Below are 20,659 nucleotides of genomic sequence, written 5' to 3' on the forward strand. Positions count from 1 at the left end.
ATATACCATAAAATGTGGAGCAGCTTTATGCAAATATATCCACTCAGCAACTGTTCTCCAAGGAAACCCGAATCCTAAACAGTTTTGTGCCATTACTGAACCATAAACTGTGTTTCTTGTTGATGTAGAGCAGAGCTTGACCAAGGAAACACAAACCAAACAGACGTTTCTGGTTTCCCCAGTAGCAGCATGTTAGAGGAGTGCAGCCGGATCGTTCTCTGGTGCCAACAAAATGCCGTGGAGACGGATCTAGTTGAGCAGCACAAAACAACTCTAAGATATTACTATTTTTAAGCTGGACCACTTTCTTTTACCTTTTTTAAAACGGGCACCAACTTAATGTTTTTTTTGTCAGTATAAATTTATTTTACAGTGCTGAGAATAGAACAGGTTTTAAAGACGTGTCAATTAATTCTTAGGGGAATTTGTGCCTTTAAAAAGGAGCTTTACGTGTCCTGGTGAGGTTGGAATATTTGAAGTATTACATGTTTTAGTAATGTAGCATTATTTAATACATATTGCGATGGTGCATCGATCAGACGTTGATTGAAGTTGGCAAGTATTATCCAGCTCTTAAGGTAATTTGTTCAATTAAATCAATGGTGTTGGAGAAGGTTTAGTCAGAAAAAAAAAGACATTTAGGAGTGCGAGTCCCAGGGAGCAGGACCTGGAGACACAGATACAGGCTTAGTTAAAGCTGTGGTATTTCCTGCAGCTTTACAGGTTGCAGTGATCTGCTTGAGAGATATATATGATGCACAGTGGAGCTTGAGAAATCTGTTTTCACTCCACAGACAGTGATATATGCCGTACTATTGGACAAGGAGTGAAGTACACACCTGCATCAAGGCTATTGAATGTGCCGCGGCTGCTCTTTGTGTGATGAAGTCCACCTGCTCTGTCCTCTGTCCGCAGTCACTGATCTGTGCCTTCTGCCACTCAGCTGTGGACATGTTATAAATCGTTTTGTGCTGGACTTCGATGCTAAACCCCAGATGTCTACGTTTGTGAATAGACTGGAGTTTCTTCTCTGTAACTGATCAATCATCCATCTTTTAGATATTTTGAGATAAAGAAAAATTTGATACATTGTCCTTTTATAATCTTTGTTTTCATAAAGACTGTGAACATAAAGACAGTTGCCCGTGAACAACTGATCAACAAATATGTAACATCCTCTAAAAAAATAGTTTTAATGAATATTAAGGTATATTTGGTGTTTGATCTATTAAAAATAGGCAGTCAGGTATTTGTGGATTTTAGCTTTTCGCAGGTGGTTGTGGTTCCTAACCTATTGAACATAATATTTTAGAATGACCCAGTCAAAGACCTTCTTTGAATCTAATAGAAAATTTGTGGACAGAGCTAAAGATTAGGGTGATGTCAGGGAGGTCATCCAACCTCATAGACCTGAAGCTCTTTACTCAAGGTAAATTGGTAGAATACCAGCAGAAATATGCAAAAAGCTGGATAGAAAACAATAATAGTTTTATTGCTGTTATTTCATTGGCTTTTGAATAAGATGATGAATTTTTTTTAATTAAAAATGTGAGTAATGTTTGTGATGTTTTTCAGGGGAGACAATGGACTGCCTCATCCCTTTTTGTAGACAAACATTACCTCTAAATCTACCACTGGAATGTACTTTTACAATTTTGGCCTTGACTGTATATTAAAGTATTTTTGAATTAAAGTTTAAAAAAAATCCACACATATTTAAGTTGCATCCGAGATGCACGTGAGTCGTTTTCAGTGTCTCTGCTAGTTTTTCTGTTGAAGTCGAAGGCAGGAGCTCCTGAAGAAGCTAATTAGTAAATGCATCTCAAAAGCTGACATCCGTTAAACACCTAATTTCACTAAATTTGCTTTGAGTGAGCATATTTTTGCTTCGTTTAAACTGGAAATCGTTCTTCAAATTTTTACTCCAACAAAGTATGATGTAATGTCTGCTTATGTGTTCATTTTTGTCTGCTGATTCTCCCAGTTCTGCTCAAGTTGTAGGAATTCACTTTGTAAAATGGCATTTACAGATGAGTTAAATAGAATACATTTGAATTAATTAGGCTGGTTTGTTGAGTTGAATAAAGGTTTCATCTGCTTTTTTTTTGTCTGCCTGTAGTACTTCTAATATCTGCACTATGAGTTTCAATATCGGTTTAGTTTAAAGAAAAGTATCTCAAGCCAAACTGGACGCAGTAATGCTTTGAAACCCGAACGTGGTCGGGTATTTCAGTTTGTTGTCTTTTGCTCGGCTGTATCAGAATATCCTCTGTGTCTCCTCAGCAAGACGCAACACAGACGCAGAGACGGCCTGATAATCTGTTCTCATGAAACTGAAATCCAGACTCTGTTAAACCAACATCCATAATCCTCACTTACAGCAGACATACTTCATTAGTCCCCCAACGTGACTTTAAAAGCTGTTTTCAAGGCTGAAATCAATCACTGAGAAATACTTCAGTCTGCGTTTGAACTTTAAAGTTCAACCTGGATAAGTAAGAAAAAAAAGTTTTGTCTGATTATCGCAAAACTAAAACTTCTGGTTTATCAGGAGAAGGCTGATGACATGCAGATTTTCCATCTTTCATTTGGAGTCGAACTAAAGAGGTTAAAACTTCTTTTTTTGACAGAAGGGATGTGCCTGGCTCTATGGATGGTGTGAGGAGTGATGAGCCTTATCTGCTGCGAGGCGTTGGGGTTTGACAAGTGTTTTGCTGAGAACCTGTGTGACCAAATGGCCTGTCTGTGGGGTGAAACATCTGCTTCCCTTCTCATGCATTAACATCTGAGTCAGAAATTGATACCTCTCTTCACTGCCATATCTCATTTTGTTGACTTTCTGCTCTCATGTCTTCTTTTTTTTTATGGTTTTCAACAACTTTTGACTTCCTTGAGCTGTGAGACTGTTTTCTCTTGCAGTGGTAAGTTTCTGCATGGCAAGAGTTCTCCGCTGTGGAAACGGCGAAGGCTGTAATTACAACCATGTGCTCTTCGTGAGTTATCATCTTTTGGCAGAAAGGAAAGGATAGTGGTCACAGTGGTGATGGGCGCCTTATGAGAGCAGTTGGGGTGAATATTTCTGCTAACAAAGAAGTGATGCAGGAAGAATTCAAGGATCACTCGAGGCAAGAAACCTCGGAAATCTCCAGAAGCCAACTGGAAAATGAAAGTGGGAGCATAAACATACAGCTTGGCCCAAACTATCAGGTCCTTTAATCCTTGTTAATAGCAAATAGGTCATTCATCTCTGTCCTTCACAGAACATTATTGTTAAAGTTACTTGAGCTGGGATCTTGGATTTTACTTTAAATGTTCTTTCACCTGGTCAAAAACATGCTGGTTGAGTTTAATGGAGACACTGAAATGTTGGGCTTAAATGTGAATGAGGGTCTCTTACAGTATTTTAATTGGTCACAACCACAAATTTCAATTATTTTTATGTGATTGGCAAACACAACGTAGCTCAAAGCTTGAAGAAAAAAGGTTTCTGTTTGCAAATTTGTTTTCTGCAAATAATGCAAAACAGAGTTGCATTTCTTTCGGCCCACTGAATTAAATTACTGGTAGAAAAGTGTCTTCAGTATCTACCCAATATTTAGAAGATGAAGATGAAACTGGAATTAAACTTTTTGGACTACATGCCAAATAGTCTGTAGTCCATTTGGCATGTAGTTGATACTGTGAATACACCATAAAACAAGGTGGTGGAAGCATCATGCTGTGGGGACGCTTTTCCTCCCCAGCAGAAACAACTGGCCAGATATGATGGGAGGATAGTCAGAGCAAGAAATAATTTAATCCTGGAAGAAAACTGGTCACCTGCCAGTAGGACAATAACTCCAGAGCTTATTGCTTAAATGGTCTAGTCAAAGTCCAGTCCTACATCCAATTGAGAATAAGTAACAAGACATGAAAGTTAAAGTTTGGAAGTGCTTTTTGTCTAATCTGACTGAGGATGAGTCATTTTTGCAAACAGTAATGGGCAAAAATGTCAGCCTTTTTAAAATGTGTAAATCTGGTAAAGACAAAAGACATGAAGTCATAAATGCACCATAAAAAAAGAAAACATATTGACTGAGTGGTGGTGAACACAAATGCATGTCAAACTTCTAAGATTTTATTTGTAAAGAAATTTCCAATACAGCACATTTATTTTGGTGGTTGCAAACTGACAAAATATTGATCGATTTAAGTGGTATAAATCATTTTGCAGGGTCTCTTCGAGGGACTGGCGACCTGTTCAAGGTATGCCCCACCCCTTGCACACTGACCACTGGAGAAATGGCCTCATCACCCTGCAAGGAGTACAAATGTGTAGGAAAAGTAGAGACAGATTGGACAAGGAGTTATGCATCCTTGTAAACTTTAGACTTAAATATTTCTCATTAGTTTTTCATCCAACAAGCAAAGTCTTATTGATCCTGCCCAATACGTGGGACTCTGTTTGGAAAATCTGTATTTTGCTTTTGTTTTTACTTCTTTCTGCTCCACTAATAATCCCTTACCTCTTCTGAAAGCTTACAGTAACACAAAAAACACAATTTCAAGGCCTTGGGTAAAACAAAAATAAGGGAATAAAGGTGAAACTTTAAAGGCTTCTATCTTTCTCGGGAGTTGTTTCTCTCACATCAAAGCCAGAGAAGTTGCTGCAGAAGACGCCTCAGCTGTCTCACTCAAATCACATGACTTCAGGCTTTTGAATCTAGGTGGCAACGCGTCTCTCTTTTCCCCCTTGCACTCAGTGATGCTCGGAAAACTTTTCAAAACTGATACAACTTGACCTTTGAGTTTCAAAGTTCTGCTAAAACCCACAGAAACCCTCTAGCCTCATCCTGACCCACAATCTTCTGGTTTTAAAACTTTCTACTTCCCCCAGATGAATTGCAAAGCATGCGGTGGCTCGACGCTTCTCTGTGTGTGATTTAGTTTTAATTTCACTCTGCCTCGGGTCTCGAGATTCAGATATTAAACACACCACTCTGATGCTCCGATACGTCTTCGTGTCAAAACAGACTGGGTCCGCAGCTGTTGTAAATCAGAAAAAATTGTAATCTGCTGTGACTGGAACATGCGAATCCTCTCTATCTCTATCTGTCCAACACACACAGAGGAACGCGTACGCTCTTTTAATCTCCTCACAGGCACAGTCTGCCTTAAGCCCACAGAGCCTGTCTTTGTGTTGGTGTTGGGGAAACTTCAAAGGCGGTTAAACATCACAGAGGGGTTTTGTAGCGGGTCCTAACCTTTTGACTACTGTGTGTAACACAAAGACGCGGTATGAGGAATGATAGAACCTCTATCAAACTCAACTGGGCTCACTCATGTGTCATGTGCTGAAAAACAGTGCAGCCGACCCTAATTATGGGAGCAGACATCTTAAATTATAATCAGTGTTTTTATTGCTGTTTCCAGCAGATTAGTAAAACGTAGGTGCCTGACATAAAAAAGACCTTTGGAGCCATGTCACTCTTCCTTTATGGGTGAGAATGCAGAGACAGAGGACATTTTCAGAAAATTGGAAGGAAGGAGAGAGCACTTTTACTTTCCACAAAGATCTTTTGTGCAAGAAAAGTTGGTTGTATTTTTAAAAGCAAATACGTGAAGAGGGAGAGCAGATTCTTCTTCTTACCACAATTTGACGAGACATTTTTAACGTTGGCTATAAGAGAAAGATCAACCTAAAGCTCAGGGATAGGATTGCAACAAAGTAGCAAATTGCAAGTGTTGTTTGTGAGCATAAAGTGTCTTGGGTAAGATGGGTTTTTACTTTTTATTTTCTCCCCTGAAAGGACAAATGTCTGCTTACATCCATGTCAACTTTATGAAAGTACATCAGTAACTACCACTACTTGCATATAATATTTAGCTTCAGCTGGGACTTTTTGATGTGAGCCAAATGGTTGATGGATTTTCTATCAATATCTTTACAGCTCTTCCAACTACCACATGTATGACGACAGCTTTAAGTGACCAAATGTGTGCAACTGCATCAACCACACATTATGTGTATAAGTGAGACTTTCAGCTGCTCAAATGTTTTATACAACCATTGCTAATATAAAATATTATGTTTTCAAGAATTGATGCAGGTTTGTGCATGTTGCTGACAATGCTGGTCAGAACTGGAGGACAAATTTCAGCTTTGGGCTGAATAATCCTTTTTTTTTTTTTGCCAATATATTCAGCCTCCAAGCTTTTGCTTTCATGTAGCATTTGTCTTCATTTCCTTCTCCTCACTGCATAAATCACCACTTACATTTCAACTTCATAAGCTCACAATTGATTTGAACTTTCCTGCTTTTGTTTTGGATGGCATTGTGTTAATCATTGATGTTTGAATATGGTATTCTATTTTCTCCACTTTTAAAAATGGTAGTTTTAACTAATGTGGGCTATAAGCTTCCTACCAGATTTTGAAATTGATTATATATGCCCTTTAAGTGGTTCATGCTGCCTTTACTGCAGGAAGTTCTGCAGGAGAATTTTCTGTTTAGGACAAGCTTTGCTTTGCGTGTCTTCCAAAAAAAGGACACTGGTTCTTAGACGGTGACAGCATTTATGAAAATCCCTTTGATCCTCCTCGCTGCTCGGATATTATCTCATTAAGTTTTGTGTATGTTTGTGTTCAAGAGCCACTTGCATTAATGGTATTATTCAATATTAAAGCCTTCATCCGACAATTCAGAGTTGCAGCAAAGCATACTGATTAGCTAGTCAAGATATAATTAAATCTCTAATTATATCATTCTGCACCTCAGGTATTAAAAGTGATGTACTAACCTTGTAGCCAATTTCCTGCATGCAGACTGTGATATTTAATAGTCATAGTACATCGGGGTAATTCAAATATCCATGGGAACAATCATAAACTGCTGTTTGATTTCTTAAACTGACACTGCTAAAGATTAAGGACTGAGTTGTTACAATATATGGCTTAGGATGGGATATGTAAATGAAATTATAGAGCTAATTATCGCCAGAGTGCAGGAATATCACATACTGGCATATTGAACACAGAGTTGGCAGGAAGAGTTTTACTCAAACTATTGAATTCTTAAAACAATTTAAAAAAAATAGGTGGGAAAGTAATTAACATTGATTCCTGATGTTGACCTGCTTAAGTGTATCTTATTATGCCATAATTACAAATAAATATTTTAATAAACAGGAATAAAACCACCAAAGAACAAACAGTGAGCTTGTAGTACGCTCTGATAAATATAATTAATATGAGTGTTACGTAAAACAAAAACTGACATCTGAAAGTGGATGAGAAATTTGTGAGGTCAAAAGAAAGACCAGTCATGGTTTGACTGATTTTTGTTTTCTTTTTTTTTTTTTTTTTTTTTTTTTTTTTTTTTTTTGCTTTCTTTGTTGCGTCCAGCAAAGGCGAAAGCTCTTCTGGTGCAGCCAAAACATGAAAGCTGTAAATGTGTGTAGAAAACAGAGGCGGCCTTAAAGAACAATGAGCTAATCAGCCGAGGAAATTATGGCTTGTGGGTTGATGTCAGTCAAGGAAGTGCGTAAATGCTGCGGGAAAAAAACATACAGCCCATTGTCTTTATAATCACTCGAAATGAGCTGCAAATAATTTCTCGATCGGCTACACAAAAGCCTGAACACGCTTTAGCAGAAAGGAGACGCAGAATAAAGCTCAAGTAACACAACGGTGACTGCTTTAGAGTAGAAGGGATTTTAGTTTTACAGTTGGATCTGCATGTTTCTTTGAAACACTGGATTTTATTTTTTTATTTCGTAAAGGGCCATTACACCAACCTTTCACCTAAATCCCACCATGGCTTTTTATACAGGATTAGAGTAAATCCAATCATTCAGCTAGTGGGACATCACCCACTAGGCATGATATTGCTGAAAAGACAGAAAAACTGACACTATCTACCAAGGTATTTTCTGCTTTTGCTACCATTTTCTGTTCCTCAGAGAATGGTAAACTTTGCTCAGACTAGCCTGTGTGATGCTAGGTTTGAACCTGAGCAAAACAGCTAAATCCAAATGCATTGATTTGCAGCCTTGTGATTGGCTGATTCACGATTTGTGCTAACAAGCAGTTGAGAAATTAAAACAAAGATTTCTGCGTTAGTTGGAAAATAAAATTAGATTTTGATTTCTTTGCTGTAGTGTTCTTTTACCAACTTAAACATGTAATGTTATATATTCACACTGCATCCTAAATGACAGTGGGGAGGTTTTCCTACTAATTCTGTTTCCCACAGAATGAGATGAAGAGAAATCGGAGACACATTGACAAGAAAGAAAAAGAAAAAGTGCTCCATCGCCGTCTCCACGAGGTCACAGTCCCTTTCTATCATCGCAGCCTCACGTTGGCACACAGGTGTCAGAAAGATACCTGCAGCTGAAAATAGCCCTTGCAGAGCAGCTGTCAGTTGACAGGTCGTATTACTGTGAAATCCGAGCATGAAGGGAAATCATAAATTACATTAGCTCTTGATAAGCACATCTGATCAAAAACATTGTGCTTTTTACTTGGTAAAAGCAAGGTTCTTTTCTGATTATATTTGCAGAATATAAATGGAAACAGATACTGTCCAAGATCTTATATTTTCTACATAAACCTATATTTTAAGAGATGCTTGTCTCGCATGTTACCAGAAACAAATATCTTAGTAGAATGAAAATCATTTCAAATATTCAGGGGTAGGATTCCTATTGAGCGTAACATTACATAAGGCAAATATCACTAAAAATCTCCCGTACTCTTTCATAAATTAGAGATTAACTAATTTATAAACACCACAATGAATTAGCTTTGAACTGATAACTGTAATCCAGGTTATGGCCTTTCCTTCAAATTAGGGATGCACAGTATTATTGGCATGGTATCGATCGATATGACGCGTAAAATTTAATATCGGACATCGGCCATTCTGTCAAAACAATTCACCGATATAAAAGATGTTTTATATGATAAACCAGCGACAATAATGCCTGCAGCAAAGCGTCATAAAAAACTGTTAAGTATTAATGCACAACTGATGTTCCTCGTGAACAGGCTGAGTTTAGTTTTGTGAAGATTTACAAATTTGCAGTGTTTGAAAAGATATATCGTTAACAAATTTGACATTGAACATAAGTTGAAAGTGTTACATAATTTTCAGCCTCCCTTTTAGCATTTGCATTTGGTAGAGGGTTAAATTGACAAAGACAATGCAGTATTTTAATTCCACAGTAGAGAAAGCCATACAGTTTCAGTAAGTAGGTATAGAAAAAAATATCAATATTGGTATTGCTTATCAGCCAAATGAGTTTTAGTATATCGGCATATCGGATATCGACCAAAAATCCAATATCGTGCATCCCTACTTCAAGGAAAGACGTTTTTGAGGAGTAGTGTAGCCTAGGCTGACTCAAATTCTCTGTCACTACACAAACAAAAGGAGAAACAGAGAAAAGCTTTTGACCACTCTGCAGCTGCAATATCTCAGCAGATTTTATATCACCTCAGATCCTCCTCTCCTCTATTTCGTCTCCTTGCATATCTTCCCCTTATCCTCCACATAACCTTCAGTGCAACATTATTGTTCTATTCTCTTTAATAAATCTTCATCACGTGACCCTCCATTCGTTCATCCCTAAAGTCTCTTTCCTTGAAGTCTCTTTCCATCCCCCTACTTTCCTTCCACCTCACCAATAATGAATCCATAAATTGGAGCAACACAGCAGTGGTTACAGGTCGAGGTTGGGGGTGGGGGAAAGGGTGGATGTAACGGAGGGGGAGGAAGAGAAGAGCCAGGCTCGACAGAGAAGAGGCGACAGGTATCTGAGAGGAAATGGAGCTAAGGAGAGGCAGGGAATGGATTCATTCCTGCAGATAGGAGAACTGATATGACATCAACTGCCGAAGAGACAGACTGCAACGGGAAAAACAGTCGAGAAGGTGCTGAGATGGAGGAGAAAGACAGGGACAGGGCAAGGAGGCTCTGTAAAATTGGTCTGGGAATTAATTTGCACCAGGTAAGGTATAGCCTTGGAACATGCCAGCCTAGTCAGATCAGAGGTCCTGTGGAAGGGAGACTGATCACAATGGCAGCAGATGGTGGAAGGAGAAATAGTCTGCTGATGGCTTATGGGGGAGGTGATGGAAGGAAAGGCAAGATGTGTGCTACAGAATAACATTTACAATCCCATGAGAAGTATTGTCCACATTCCAGATATCTTCTCTTTTTTTTTCTTTTGCATTCCACTTATATGTTTCAGATCATAAAACAATATCAGACTTGGCTGAACCGATTAAATACAAAATGCAGGTTTCAAATTATAATTTAGGTTTTTTTTTCTAAGAGATGAAAGCCTTCCAAACCAACAATTTAGGAGTTTTCAACTTCAGGCAGTCATTAGGCCTGGATGTGGCTAGTAAAATTAATCAACTTAACTCCTGACCAAGCCAGAGGTTGACTCGGATGGATTTCTTTCCCTAAAAAAACAAAATCATCATTTGAAAAATGCATTTTTTTTTGTCAAAATCAGTTCGATGATCTGAAACATGCATGTGATAAAAAAAAAGGGAAAAAAAGAAGAAATCTGTTAGGGGGTACATACTTTTTCACAGAATCTTAGCAGCGAGAGATGAGGCCTGGCTAGACGCACACAAAGCTCAAATGTACTGTGAAACACGAGCAACAACACTGCTACTGCAGTGGCCCCGCTGGAATGCCAAACAATGGTGCTGCTGGGTGTCGAATATAATCATTTGTCTGTGAATCATCACTTTGCAGCATTACTAATTACTCCGGTGGTGTTGGACTAATACATATTGGCAGCACTGTAGTATTCATTAGCAGATAAGATTTCTGTCTCAGCTGCAAATGAAAAATTTAAGGGGTAATTTTAATTTCTTTTACATCATAAACAAGCTTGCAAATGACTTTGGATATGAGATAATATATTTTAGCTGAAGCATAAACTCCAGATTGATGGTGCTGCTGAATGTTGATTCCTCATTTCTGCTGCATAAATTTATCTAAGTCATTAAAATGTAGATGAAATGACTTATTTGCTTGGTTTCAGACTCTATAATCATTTCTCATATGTGTACACTGTTTTCCACTTTTACGTTTTCACAGTACAGTTGACACCTGAAGCCAGCGATGCTTAGAAACGACAGGAAGGAAGAGGAGGCTGGATGGGTGGAGCGGGAAATGAGTACTGTTGGCTGTGGTGCTCAATTTGCCATGCTGAAAGAGTGTTAAGCTGTATGGAGGCAAAACTGTGCTTAATACCATCAAAGCAATCAACACAGTGGAAAAAAAAAGCGAATATATAAATAGCAAAAAAGAGGTAGTCTCAAACCAAGCCATGCAAAAACATCAAGAACTGCTCACATAAAGAAAAAATAAAAGGCAAATCTCATCAAAGCTGACTTTTAGAGAAAAAGGAAAATGAAAAGTCTGCAGAGCTGAAATTGAACCAATAAACGGTGAATCAAGCTGCAAAGGTGTCCCATAAAAATAAAATATAATAATAATAATAATAATAATAATAATAATAATGATCATACAGAAAAAAACAGCAGAAAGCATTGTTTTGACATATGAAGCCAAGTTGCCATTACCTGAGCGTAAAACTCCCAACATTCCCCCTCGAAATGAATCTAAACCCTTGCAGGTAATTTGGGTGTAAGATAGATTTTAGCTTTTGTTGAGCCAAGTAATTCTGCATCTGCTCAGGTAAAGGCAACTGGAGGCACGGCAGCATGTTGTGATGCTGGCTGTAGGCATGCTGTCTGAAGTCTCTGCCACCATTGTGCTTGGATCTACCTACTGGTGCCTTTGCTGCTTCCAGCTGCCTCTGCTGTGTTTCCTCCATAGACAGGAAACGCAGAAATTCCTACCGCAGAACCAAAATAACGCTTTATAACTAGGAGATGGCGTGATTTCTCTCTAGTCCTAGATTATGGCTCTCATGCGGAGAACCCTCACATCTGATTGGCATCGCCAAATACTTTTGAACTCGTTTGAGGGTATTTTTTTCCGCACAGGAACAATCGGCCTATCAGTCTTGCTTGTCAACAGTTGAATTCTTCAAAGACTTTTACAAGCCTGTGAATGAAATGACTTCCTGTGTTCTCGCTCAGGTTGTATTCACTCCCCAGAAGGCTGAAGACGCCACAAATCTCTGTGTGAAACGAAAGCTTTCTGTCTGAGCTCAACAGCTGCTTTCTTATTGCTATGGCTGTTTTTACACCTATAGCATTTTCGCTATTGAAGTATCCGCCTCTAATAAATAACATTATCTGTTAATTGAAGTTTAAAGTTTTCATAACCCTTCAATTTTTTCAGATTTCGTCAGGATTTGTATAATGTATCAATGCTAATCAGTACATTTTGGTGAAGTTGAAGAAACGTGACATAGTTTTCAGAATAAAAAAAAATAAAACTCTGACCAAATTCTCTGACCAAATCTCCACAGCATGATTCTTCCACTATCATGTTTCACCACAGCTAATTTCCTACCAGACACAGCATTTTCCCTACCAGCCAGATAAATTCAGTTTGGTCTCATCCTTTAGCCACATGTTTGGTTTAACCCCTTCACCACTTCTTATGTTTTTCCTTCAGCCGTTTCATTTTGCCGTGAGAGAATTATGAATAACTAAAAGTTGTTCTTTAGAGAGTCCTCAACCTGAGCTGTGGATGTGTGTAGCTCCTCCCGAGTCACTACAGACCAATTAGCTTTGATTGATGCTTTTCTTGTCCAGCCTGTCAGTTTGTCGTCATGTATTGATAAGGTACTGAACTATTTTAGTAAATATTCAAGGCCGGGGATGTGTTGTTTTATAACCAAACCCTGTTGGAGCTGATCTGCAACATCATACATTGATTGCTGTTTGTTCACAGGACAGCTGGACTCATACTGACATTCAATTATGCACAGCTGGGCTCTTATTTTCTAATTAAATGATCTTTTGAGATATTAGGTTGCAGTTTTATCCATGCCTATCAAAGAAAAGGGCTAAAAATAATTCCATAGTGTAGTTCTCGTATATATTTCTCCAGGTATAAAATGAAAAACTGCATTTTCCTCCATTTAACTGTCATGTCCTTTGACTTATGTTGGTCAATCACATAAAATCCATATAAAATGTCTGGAAATGTTCAGTAGGTTTGAATAAGTTGGCAAGGGACTCTATTATTTTATTATCAATTAACTTTTATAGCCTATATTTTTAACAATGTTGAAGCTGGTTCTAATTGCAGAACCATGAACAAGTGACGTGTTGCTTTAATAGGGTGTGTTATACATCGGTCTGTCCCATCATAATGAACTGGCGGCCCTCCAGAGACCTTTAAATTCCCTCCTTCGATTGGTCCCTAGTCTCCTCCTCCTCTATCCTTTTCTCTGTGACTCATTTATCCAACGAGCTGCCCTTGAGGCGGCACAGCATTAGGCAGGTTGTTAACACAGGAGAAAAAAGGGCGTTCAATGTCATGTCACCGTGTCGCGAAGGATGGCACAGCCGGCAACCAGGCCATCTTCTCCAGGAAATAAATACATCGCCATCTTCCTTTTCAGAGTGTAATGGTCTGGATATTACATCTCCTATGGGACATTACAGTCCACAGATAATAAATCCACACTACTCTGCGTGTGTGTGTGTGTGTGTGTGTGTGTGTGTGTGTGTATTTGAGTGTGCATCCTAATGAGCGCTGAGTGTGTAGGTGCACATGGGTGAACGTGTGTCATCTCGCTTGTTTGCTACTTTTCTGCAGCTGGTTTTTCGTGCACAGCATGAGGCAATTTGTCCCCTAGAGAGAAAACCATCCACCATCTATACACCGCGTCAGCTGGAAGCAGCAAGGCAGCCGTAAATCTCAATTACATAAACCTCCCCTAACCCCTTCCACTTTACATCCCCACCCTTCCCCCCTCATTAGCCTGTTGCCACAGGCAACAGTGGACCAAACTGACTGATTTCTGTTACGTTCCAAGGCTTACCAGTGGCTTCAGGTTGAGTCTGAGAGGGCACTGCCACATAAGGGTCCTCCCCTTTGTCTGAACTCATAGGGGGGTCCTTCCGCCCCAGGGGCCCCTCGGCTGCCTCGGGGAGGGCCGAGGTGGGAAGTGAAAGGGTGTGGTGATGGTGGTGGTGGCCTGTCGGACACAGCACAGGTTAACTTCTGCTCAGAGCAAACAGGACCAAGCTCCAGTGGACACAGGCACAGACAGACCAGCTAGACTGCTCACACACACGCACACACACATATATACACACACATTCAGTCCTCAGATGAATAAACACACACTCAGACAGCTGCTGGGCTGTGTGAGGGTTAACAAGGTGTTTCCCTTGTGACCCTCTGCAGCTCATTACCAATTACATGTGTGTTTCTAAGGATTGACACGTTTCCTCTTCCTGTCATTTCCCTGCGTGTCTATCGTCTCCCCCCGTCCTGCTCTGATTGACATGTCAGATCTCTGCTGGGTCTGTCAGATGATAATTTCTCCACTGTAGCCACAGGGTGCCCCGCTGTCATATGTAGGACAAAAGACAAACTTTCTCCTCACTGGTCCTGTTGAGGATTCTGCCTGTAACTGCTCTTTAACTACAAAGGAGCCTTTAACTCAGAACATTTTCTCCCTGCTGTTTTTTTGTATACTTTTGTTCATTTCAAGGTTTTGATCAGTTTTGTAGCTGTGAAGTTAAATGTGCAGAGCTACAAAACTGATCTGGAACTTGGAGTAAACTTCTTGAACTTGCAGAGTAACAGATTCAGAGCTTTGTAAAAGCAATCACACCTCTTAAAGTGATACGTTTCCTATGTGTCTGGAGTTTATGTGATAAATCCACACAAAGTATGTTAAAATTGGGAATAATACATTGTCTTCAACTAAAAATAAAAACATATAAAGGGCGGTCCACATTCATATTCAGCTCCCTGAAATTCAAGTGCAATCAATTCATATCTGTCAAGTTTTAGATTTAAAAATATGGGAAATTCTTGAGCCAGTGCTACCGTAGGAGCAGAGGACGGTGTGTAATTATGTTTTAATACAGAAAGTTTACAAGAAAATACTAATATGAGAGCATGGAGGGGAAGAGGGGTAGTTTCCCGGCCAAAACAGGAGACCTGACAGGTATGTCAACTGTCAAAACTGAACCATATTGGTCCCTGAACAATCAGTCACCTTTTGATGAAACATGGCATCATGACGTGGGGATGCTTTTCTTCCGTAGAGAAGTGATATATTCAGAGTTGACGGGAAAATAGATGGAGTTAAATGCAGATCAATACTGGAAGAAAACTTGGAATGTCTTGATGTCTCCCTAGTTCAACCAATTCAAATTTCTAAATGATCGATAAACTATTTGTTTGCTCAAGTTGTGTTGGACATGCCGGACGCTGGCCCTTGAAGACCGAAATTGGGCAACTCTGGTTCAGAAGGAAGCATGTTGGTGTGTTAGAATGGCCTAATCAAAGTGTCAGAAGTCAACTGATAAAACTGCTTAAAAACTGCTGTTCACTGGTTCATCCAAACTGCCTGAACTTTACTAATAAGAATGGGTGAACATGTTCATCTGTAAATACAAACATATTTGTAATGAATGGTGGTTTCATAAAGCACTGAATCGGAGGAGGTGAATACAAATGCACTCCACATTTCAGATTTTACATTGTCAAAAAGTTTGAAAAAACATCAGTCATTTTCCTTCCACTCTACTCTACGTGTTTGTCCATCTCAACAAACCTCAGTGAAATAGAAATGTGAGCTGTGGATGTGAACCCACTGTGAGCTCTTCTGTGGGTGATGGATCATGCGTATCTCTCTCCTGTTTACATGCAGACATTGCTTACACCGTCAGTTTTCCTCCACCCCCCTTTCTTATGCTTCTCATTGTTCTTCATGAGCAGAATTTATGCATAAGCTTTGTTTGACTGTATTTTCGAACCGTGACAATCACATTACCATCCCACATGCTAACAGTTAAGCCTCCCTAAACAGTTTTGCTCCTATAAATGGGATATACCATGATGTACTTAAGCCATACGGCGAGGAGGAAAAAAAAAAAAAAAAAACCCTCGATTAAGAGCGACGACGCTTTTATCTACATCGGCTCTGCAGATCTCTTCCCCCAGTTACCGCTTTTGACAAGCCCTCTCCGTGGAGGAGGTGACAGCATGGGAGTGTGTGTTTGTTTGAGGATGTGCACGTTCAATATGTGTTTACGCTTGTGTTTGAAGACGGGGAGGCGACGCCAGGAGACTGCTCACAACAGACCCCCCTCGCAGAACGCCACTCAAGGCCTCCTCCTCTGCTGTGTGGCGTGGCAATCATTAAAATGATTTATTTAACTATTGGCCCAAGGCTGAGAGATTAGTGTGACAGGCCTATTTTATAATTCATACCCCACCAACAGGGGAAGTGCAATTCAGGCAGATGACACACATACAGGGAGCCCAGAGACTCTGCACTCCTTCCGAGATCAGGAGAGGGGGAAAAAAAACTGCCAACGGATGCACATCCCTCTCTTTCTACAGATTAAAGAGAGGCGAGGGTGTCTCGTCTGGAGTAAAAAAGATGAGATTTTAGAGGCTGCAATAATTTATCTTAAAATCCATATCAACCGCCAACAGATAGATAGAGGGTTTCGGGAAATGGCTGGGACCGAGTCTGGACGCAGTAAACCGGGTGTGAGTTTTTTGTCTGCGCCTCAAAACGCACATCTCTAAGCATATTGCACACGAGGAGGGGGAGCACACCAACACAGATGCTTTTTGGATGACCCTGGATCTCCAAAAAGAAGGGAGAATCACAGTGGGAGTACAGCCACAGGGGGGTGAGTGAGAGGGCTTGCTGGAGAGACTTCAAAATATCTATTCTCGTCATTCTGCATGGATCTGACCGTTTTGATCTGGCAGCTGTGAGGCACTCTGTGTGTATGCGTGTGTTTGAGAGAGAGCGCGAGATGGAGCTGAGAGGGATTCACTAAAAAGAGCTAATTTGCCCTGTGATTAGATAAAGAATATCTTTGTAAGTTTACATGTAGATGAGAGTGGCTTTGCTTCAAGTATCAGCTACTCAGGGATGATTCTGATACCAGGGTCCCGCACATTTTTTAAAGCCCAAATTGCAGACGACGTTCTCATCCTGTAGAGACGAAAGTGAAAATACCAAAAGTTCACTACTAATACTTCCTGCAAAGGTGATAGATGTATTTATGGATAACCAGATGTATAAATGTTTGATGGAAGGATGAATAAATGAATGGATGAATGTCTTATGACAACGCTGAAGGAACCCTGGTAGACCGTGGTGGATAAGAAAAGCATATGTATGAATAAAGCTGTCTGATGCTGTTTGGTGAGCATAAACACACTCTCAACTGGGCAGGTTAAAATCTCGCGGTCTCTATTGACACCCATCTAATGCACACAGCGAAGAACTTCCTCACTATCAAAGCCTTTAACCACCAACAACCAGATCCATCCAATTAACAAAGCAAAGGTCATAGCTAATCAATGCTGCAGCACAAGCGAAGGAGGAAGATGGAGCTACTAAACAAAGGGTGAGGGAGAAAAATGTCTAACAAACTAAAGGAATCAGTATCAAAGATGAAAGATTTTCATCTCTTCCACCTTTAAACACCAAAAGGAACTACGTAAGAGCGTGACTGACTTTCCATTACCTTCATAACTGGAAGGGATGTCTATCAAAAAGAAAGGAATGAAATCAATTTGGTTAAAACCTGGAATCATTAATAATCTGTCTTTACACATGTGGGAGGAGTTTTTCATTTGCTTGAGAGGGCAAGACTGACTGAGCTGATGAAGAGGTGTGGCTGAAGTTAAAGATTTAGTGGGGGAAAGGATGGAGCTTCAAACTCCATCCTTTATGAGTTTGATTGCCGTGAGGTGGATGAGGAACACTTACCATTCAGTGCCACAAATGTATCTGCAGAGAAAAAGAAGAAAAACGAAAGGAAACCTGTTATTGTGGGCAATGAAAGGGAGCTTATATGCTTTAACACGATGGAAAACCATGACTTTTAAAGTAATTCAGAGTTGGCTGGCAGCTCAATATTCTCTTTCCGTCCAATCAAAGGGAATTTTTCAGGGTTTTACGGCTGATGGAGGTATAATTCTCTGGGTTAGCTCATAAACACACAAATGAAAGCAAAGGAGAAAATTACAGCCTTTATAGAGTTATTTACTGATTTGATTCAATATCAAACACAGAATAAAGTTTCAGTACTTGTTTGCAAGTGCTAACAGAGTGCATTTGGTCCTGAAAAGAACAAATATACTGTCTCAAAGTGTGAAGAATAAAAGCCCACCTTTTAAGAATAGAGGCTGCCTTTGAATAGTCTTGTTTTTGCTTTCAATATAACAGTTCCTGCGACTTTTCACATCTACAAACTCAGCGTGCTGCTGAATTGTTTGTGTTTTTGAGGAAATGCTCGAAAAGAAACTCAGGGTTTGCCCAATGGGACACAGGGCTCTATTGACCAGGGACCGGAGAAACAGCGGGGAAAGGACACAAGAGGCTGAAAGGGACAGATGGATGGAAGACGCTTGAAAGAGGGAATTGTAAGGCCAGAACAGACAGGAGAAGAAAAAGGTGACGGCAGCAAAGAAGGAAACGACGGGCTGAGAGGTTAGCAGAGTTAACAGAGAAAACAGGAGACGACGTGGTAGTGAGGGAGGTGTGGAAAAGAGAAGGAAAGATAAGAGTGAAGAGGGCTTGCTTACTTTGGCAGTCTCCCAGGCCATCTGTGTTACCATGCTCCACGTCCTGCTCGAAGGCTGATCTGCAGGGAACAGAGATATCATGGTCAGTGGCGGAAAACGGGGCAGGCCACACCCAGCAACGCCATGAGAAAGCTAACACAGAAACACCACCACAGACAGCATACGCTGGAAACACAGCGTGGGATGCAGAAAGTCCCATGCTGTGCTGGAAGCAAAGAACACCTGGCAGGCACCCTGGAGACCTGAATCAGTGGTAATGCAGACGTCAGACAGTGAAGTAAATATCTAGAACAAGAGATGTTGCTTGGAGTGTTGAAAATAGTTTTTCTCTATGATTTATGTTGTTGGGCTTGTACAATGACTAACATTTTGTAAGGTTGTGTTTTTATGGCAGAGGAGGAGATAATACACGGCGACTTATAGCACATTGAAGTTATTTAGGGGCAACGGTGGTAGGAGTTTGTCCCGTTACCAGTGGGCTCCTGGCTTGGACTCCTGCTTCAGTCAGTGGTCAGAGGCTCCGGTGGCACCTTGCTCCTGTCAGACTACCCCAGGACAGCTACAACATAGCTCACCACCATCAGCTTATAAATGGATGTGTGAAGATCTTTGGCTCCTTTGGACTTAATAAAGTGTTACAGGTCATTTATCATTCATAAGCTAGAATCTGAGAAATGCCTGATCATCAGTGTTTCAGCTGCAAGTTGGAAAACAAGTAAGGATTCGACTTCAAGACGCACTTCAACGAGGTCATTTCTTCCACCCAGAGGCTGGATTTATGCTGTTTAGTCAGAAGGCAGTTTTAGCCAAACTTTGGCACATATTATTGCTTATTGCTCACTTATGCTAAGTAAGCTATGTTCAGTTTTCACACTCTGACCACACAACAGGACATGTTGTTAAAATAAACAGCCAACATTTAATGTAGTGCTGTTTGATCTTATTTTGGCACAGTACAGGTGGAATATACCACTGTCATTAGCTTAGCTTAGCATTGGGGGCTTGCTGAAAGCTCATTAACATTCCTATGGCGCTTTTATAGAGTCAAGAAGAGTACAAACTCTTATTTATTTTAGATTACAACAATACATTACTTATAAATGAAAGAGCCGATGGGTGAATGTGTTATTTCTATATCTTTCACTATTTATGCTAAGTTAAGCAGGAGAGTTCTGCTGCTTTTAGCTTCCTATCCAATCTATAAACATGAGAGCACGATCAATTTTCGCATGTAACTCCTAGCAAGAAGGAAAAAAAAAAGTCAATTTCCCAATTTATTTTCATGAGTGCTTCACATTGTGCAATCATTTCCCATCTATACTCCATCTGACTTTATCTAGCTTGAGAAGTAATGTGAGTGTGTAGTACAATCACATGGGCTGAGAGGAGAGCAGTGGGGGGTAACCGTGCTTGAGGGCCATCATATGACAGAATAAGAGAGATTGAGATTGGGATATGTTATTTTCTGACACAGTCTGCACCGAGACATGTTTTATCCCTGAAAGACCACCAAGCAAGCTGTAAGGAGATCGGTGAAACAGAGCGGACCAACTGTCGACCAGGATCACGGTCACGCATGACAGTTTTTCACCGCCACCTCGATTCCTTCCTCTGTACTCCTCCTCCTCTGTCCGTCCACCCGTCTCTCGTCTTCCTCACCCTCCACTGGTCACAATCATAGCACAAAGGAGATTATTTTCCAAAACACCGTCACCCTTCCCTTGTGTGGAAAAATGTAGACCTCACAAGCTCAGGTGATTTCTGTAAGACAAGCAGAGCTTTCCATCGCTTTAAAGAAACGTGAAGGCACAACACTGAAACTTTCAAGAAGAATAACGTGTTCTGGTATTCATGTAAATACCTCAGCCATTACTGTCACCCTATAGGTAGCAGAATGAGCCAGACTGTAATAGCCCACCCTGCAAAGGCTT

The 20,659-nt window shown here is 40.2% G+C and overlaps 1 protein-coding gene across 4 annotated transcripts in view; it reads right to left on the reverse strand.

Annotated features, from left to right (window-relative positions):
- Nucleotides 1–20,659, reverse strand: part of sema6a (sema domain, transmembrane domain (TM), and cytoplasmic domain, (semaphorin) 6A) — a 71,500-nt gene that overhangs the window by 5,373 nt on the left and 45,468 nt on the right. For 2 of the 4 annotated variants that reach the window (XM_016674054.1, XM_016674051.1), the window contains 4 exons: nucleotides 18,729–18,787; nucleotides 17,911–17,931; nucleotides 17,666–17,686; nucleotides 13,975–14,130 (listed from right to left, as the gene is read on the reverse strand). In XM_016674054.1, coding sequence (XP_016529540.1) covers nucleotides 13,975–14,130; nucleotides 17,666–17,686; nucleotides 17,911–17,931; nucleotides 18,729–18,787 — 257 coding nt within the window. The remainder of the gene's footprint in view (nucleotides 1–13,974; nucleotides 14,131–17,665; nucleotides 17,687–17,910; nucleotides 17,932–18,728; nucleotides 18,788–20,659) is intronic. The other 2 variants (XM_016674052.1, XM_016674053.1) reach the window with 2 other exon arrangements.

This window comes from Poecilia formosa, unplaced genomic scaffold (genome assembly GCF_000485575.1).
Source record: "Poecilia formosa unplaced genomic scaffold, Poecilia_formosa-5.1.2 Scaffold89, whole genome shotgun sequence".
Lineage (NCBI taxonomy): Eukaryota > Metazoa > Chordata > Actinopteri > Cyprinodontiformes > Poeciliidae > Poecilia > Poecilia formosa.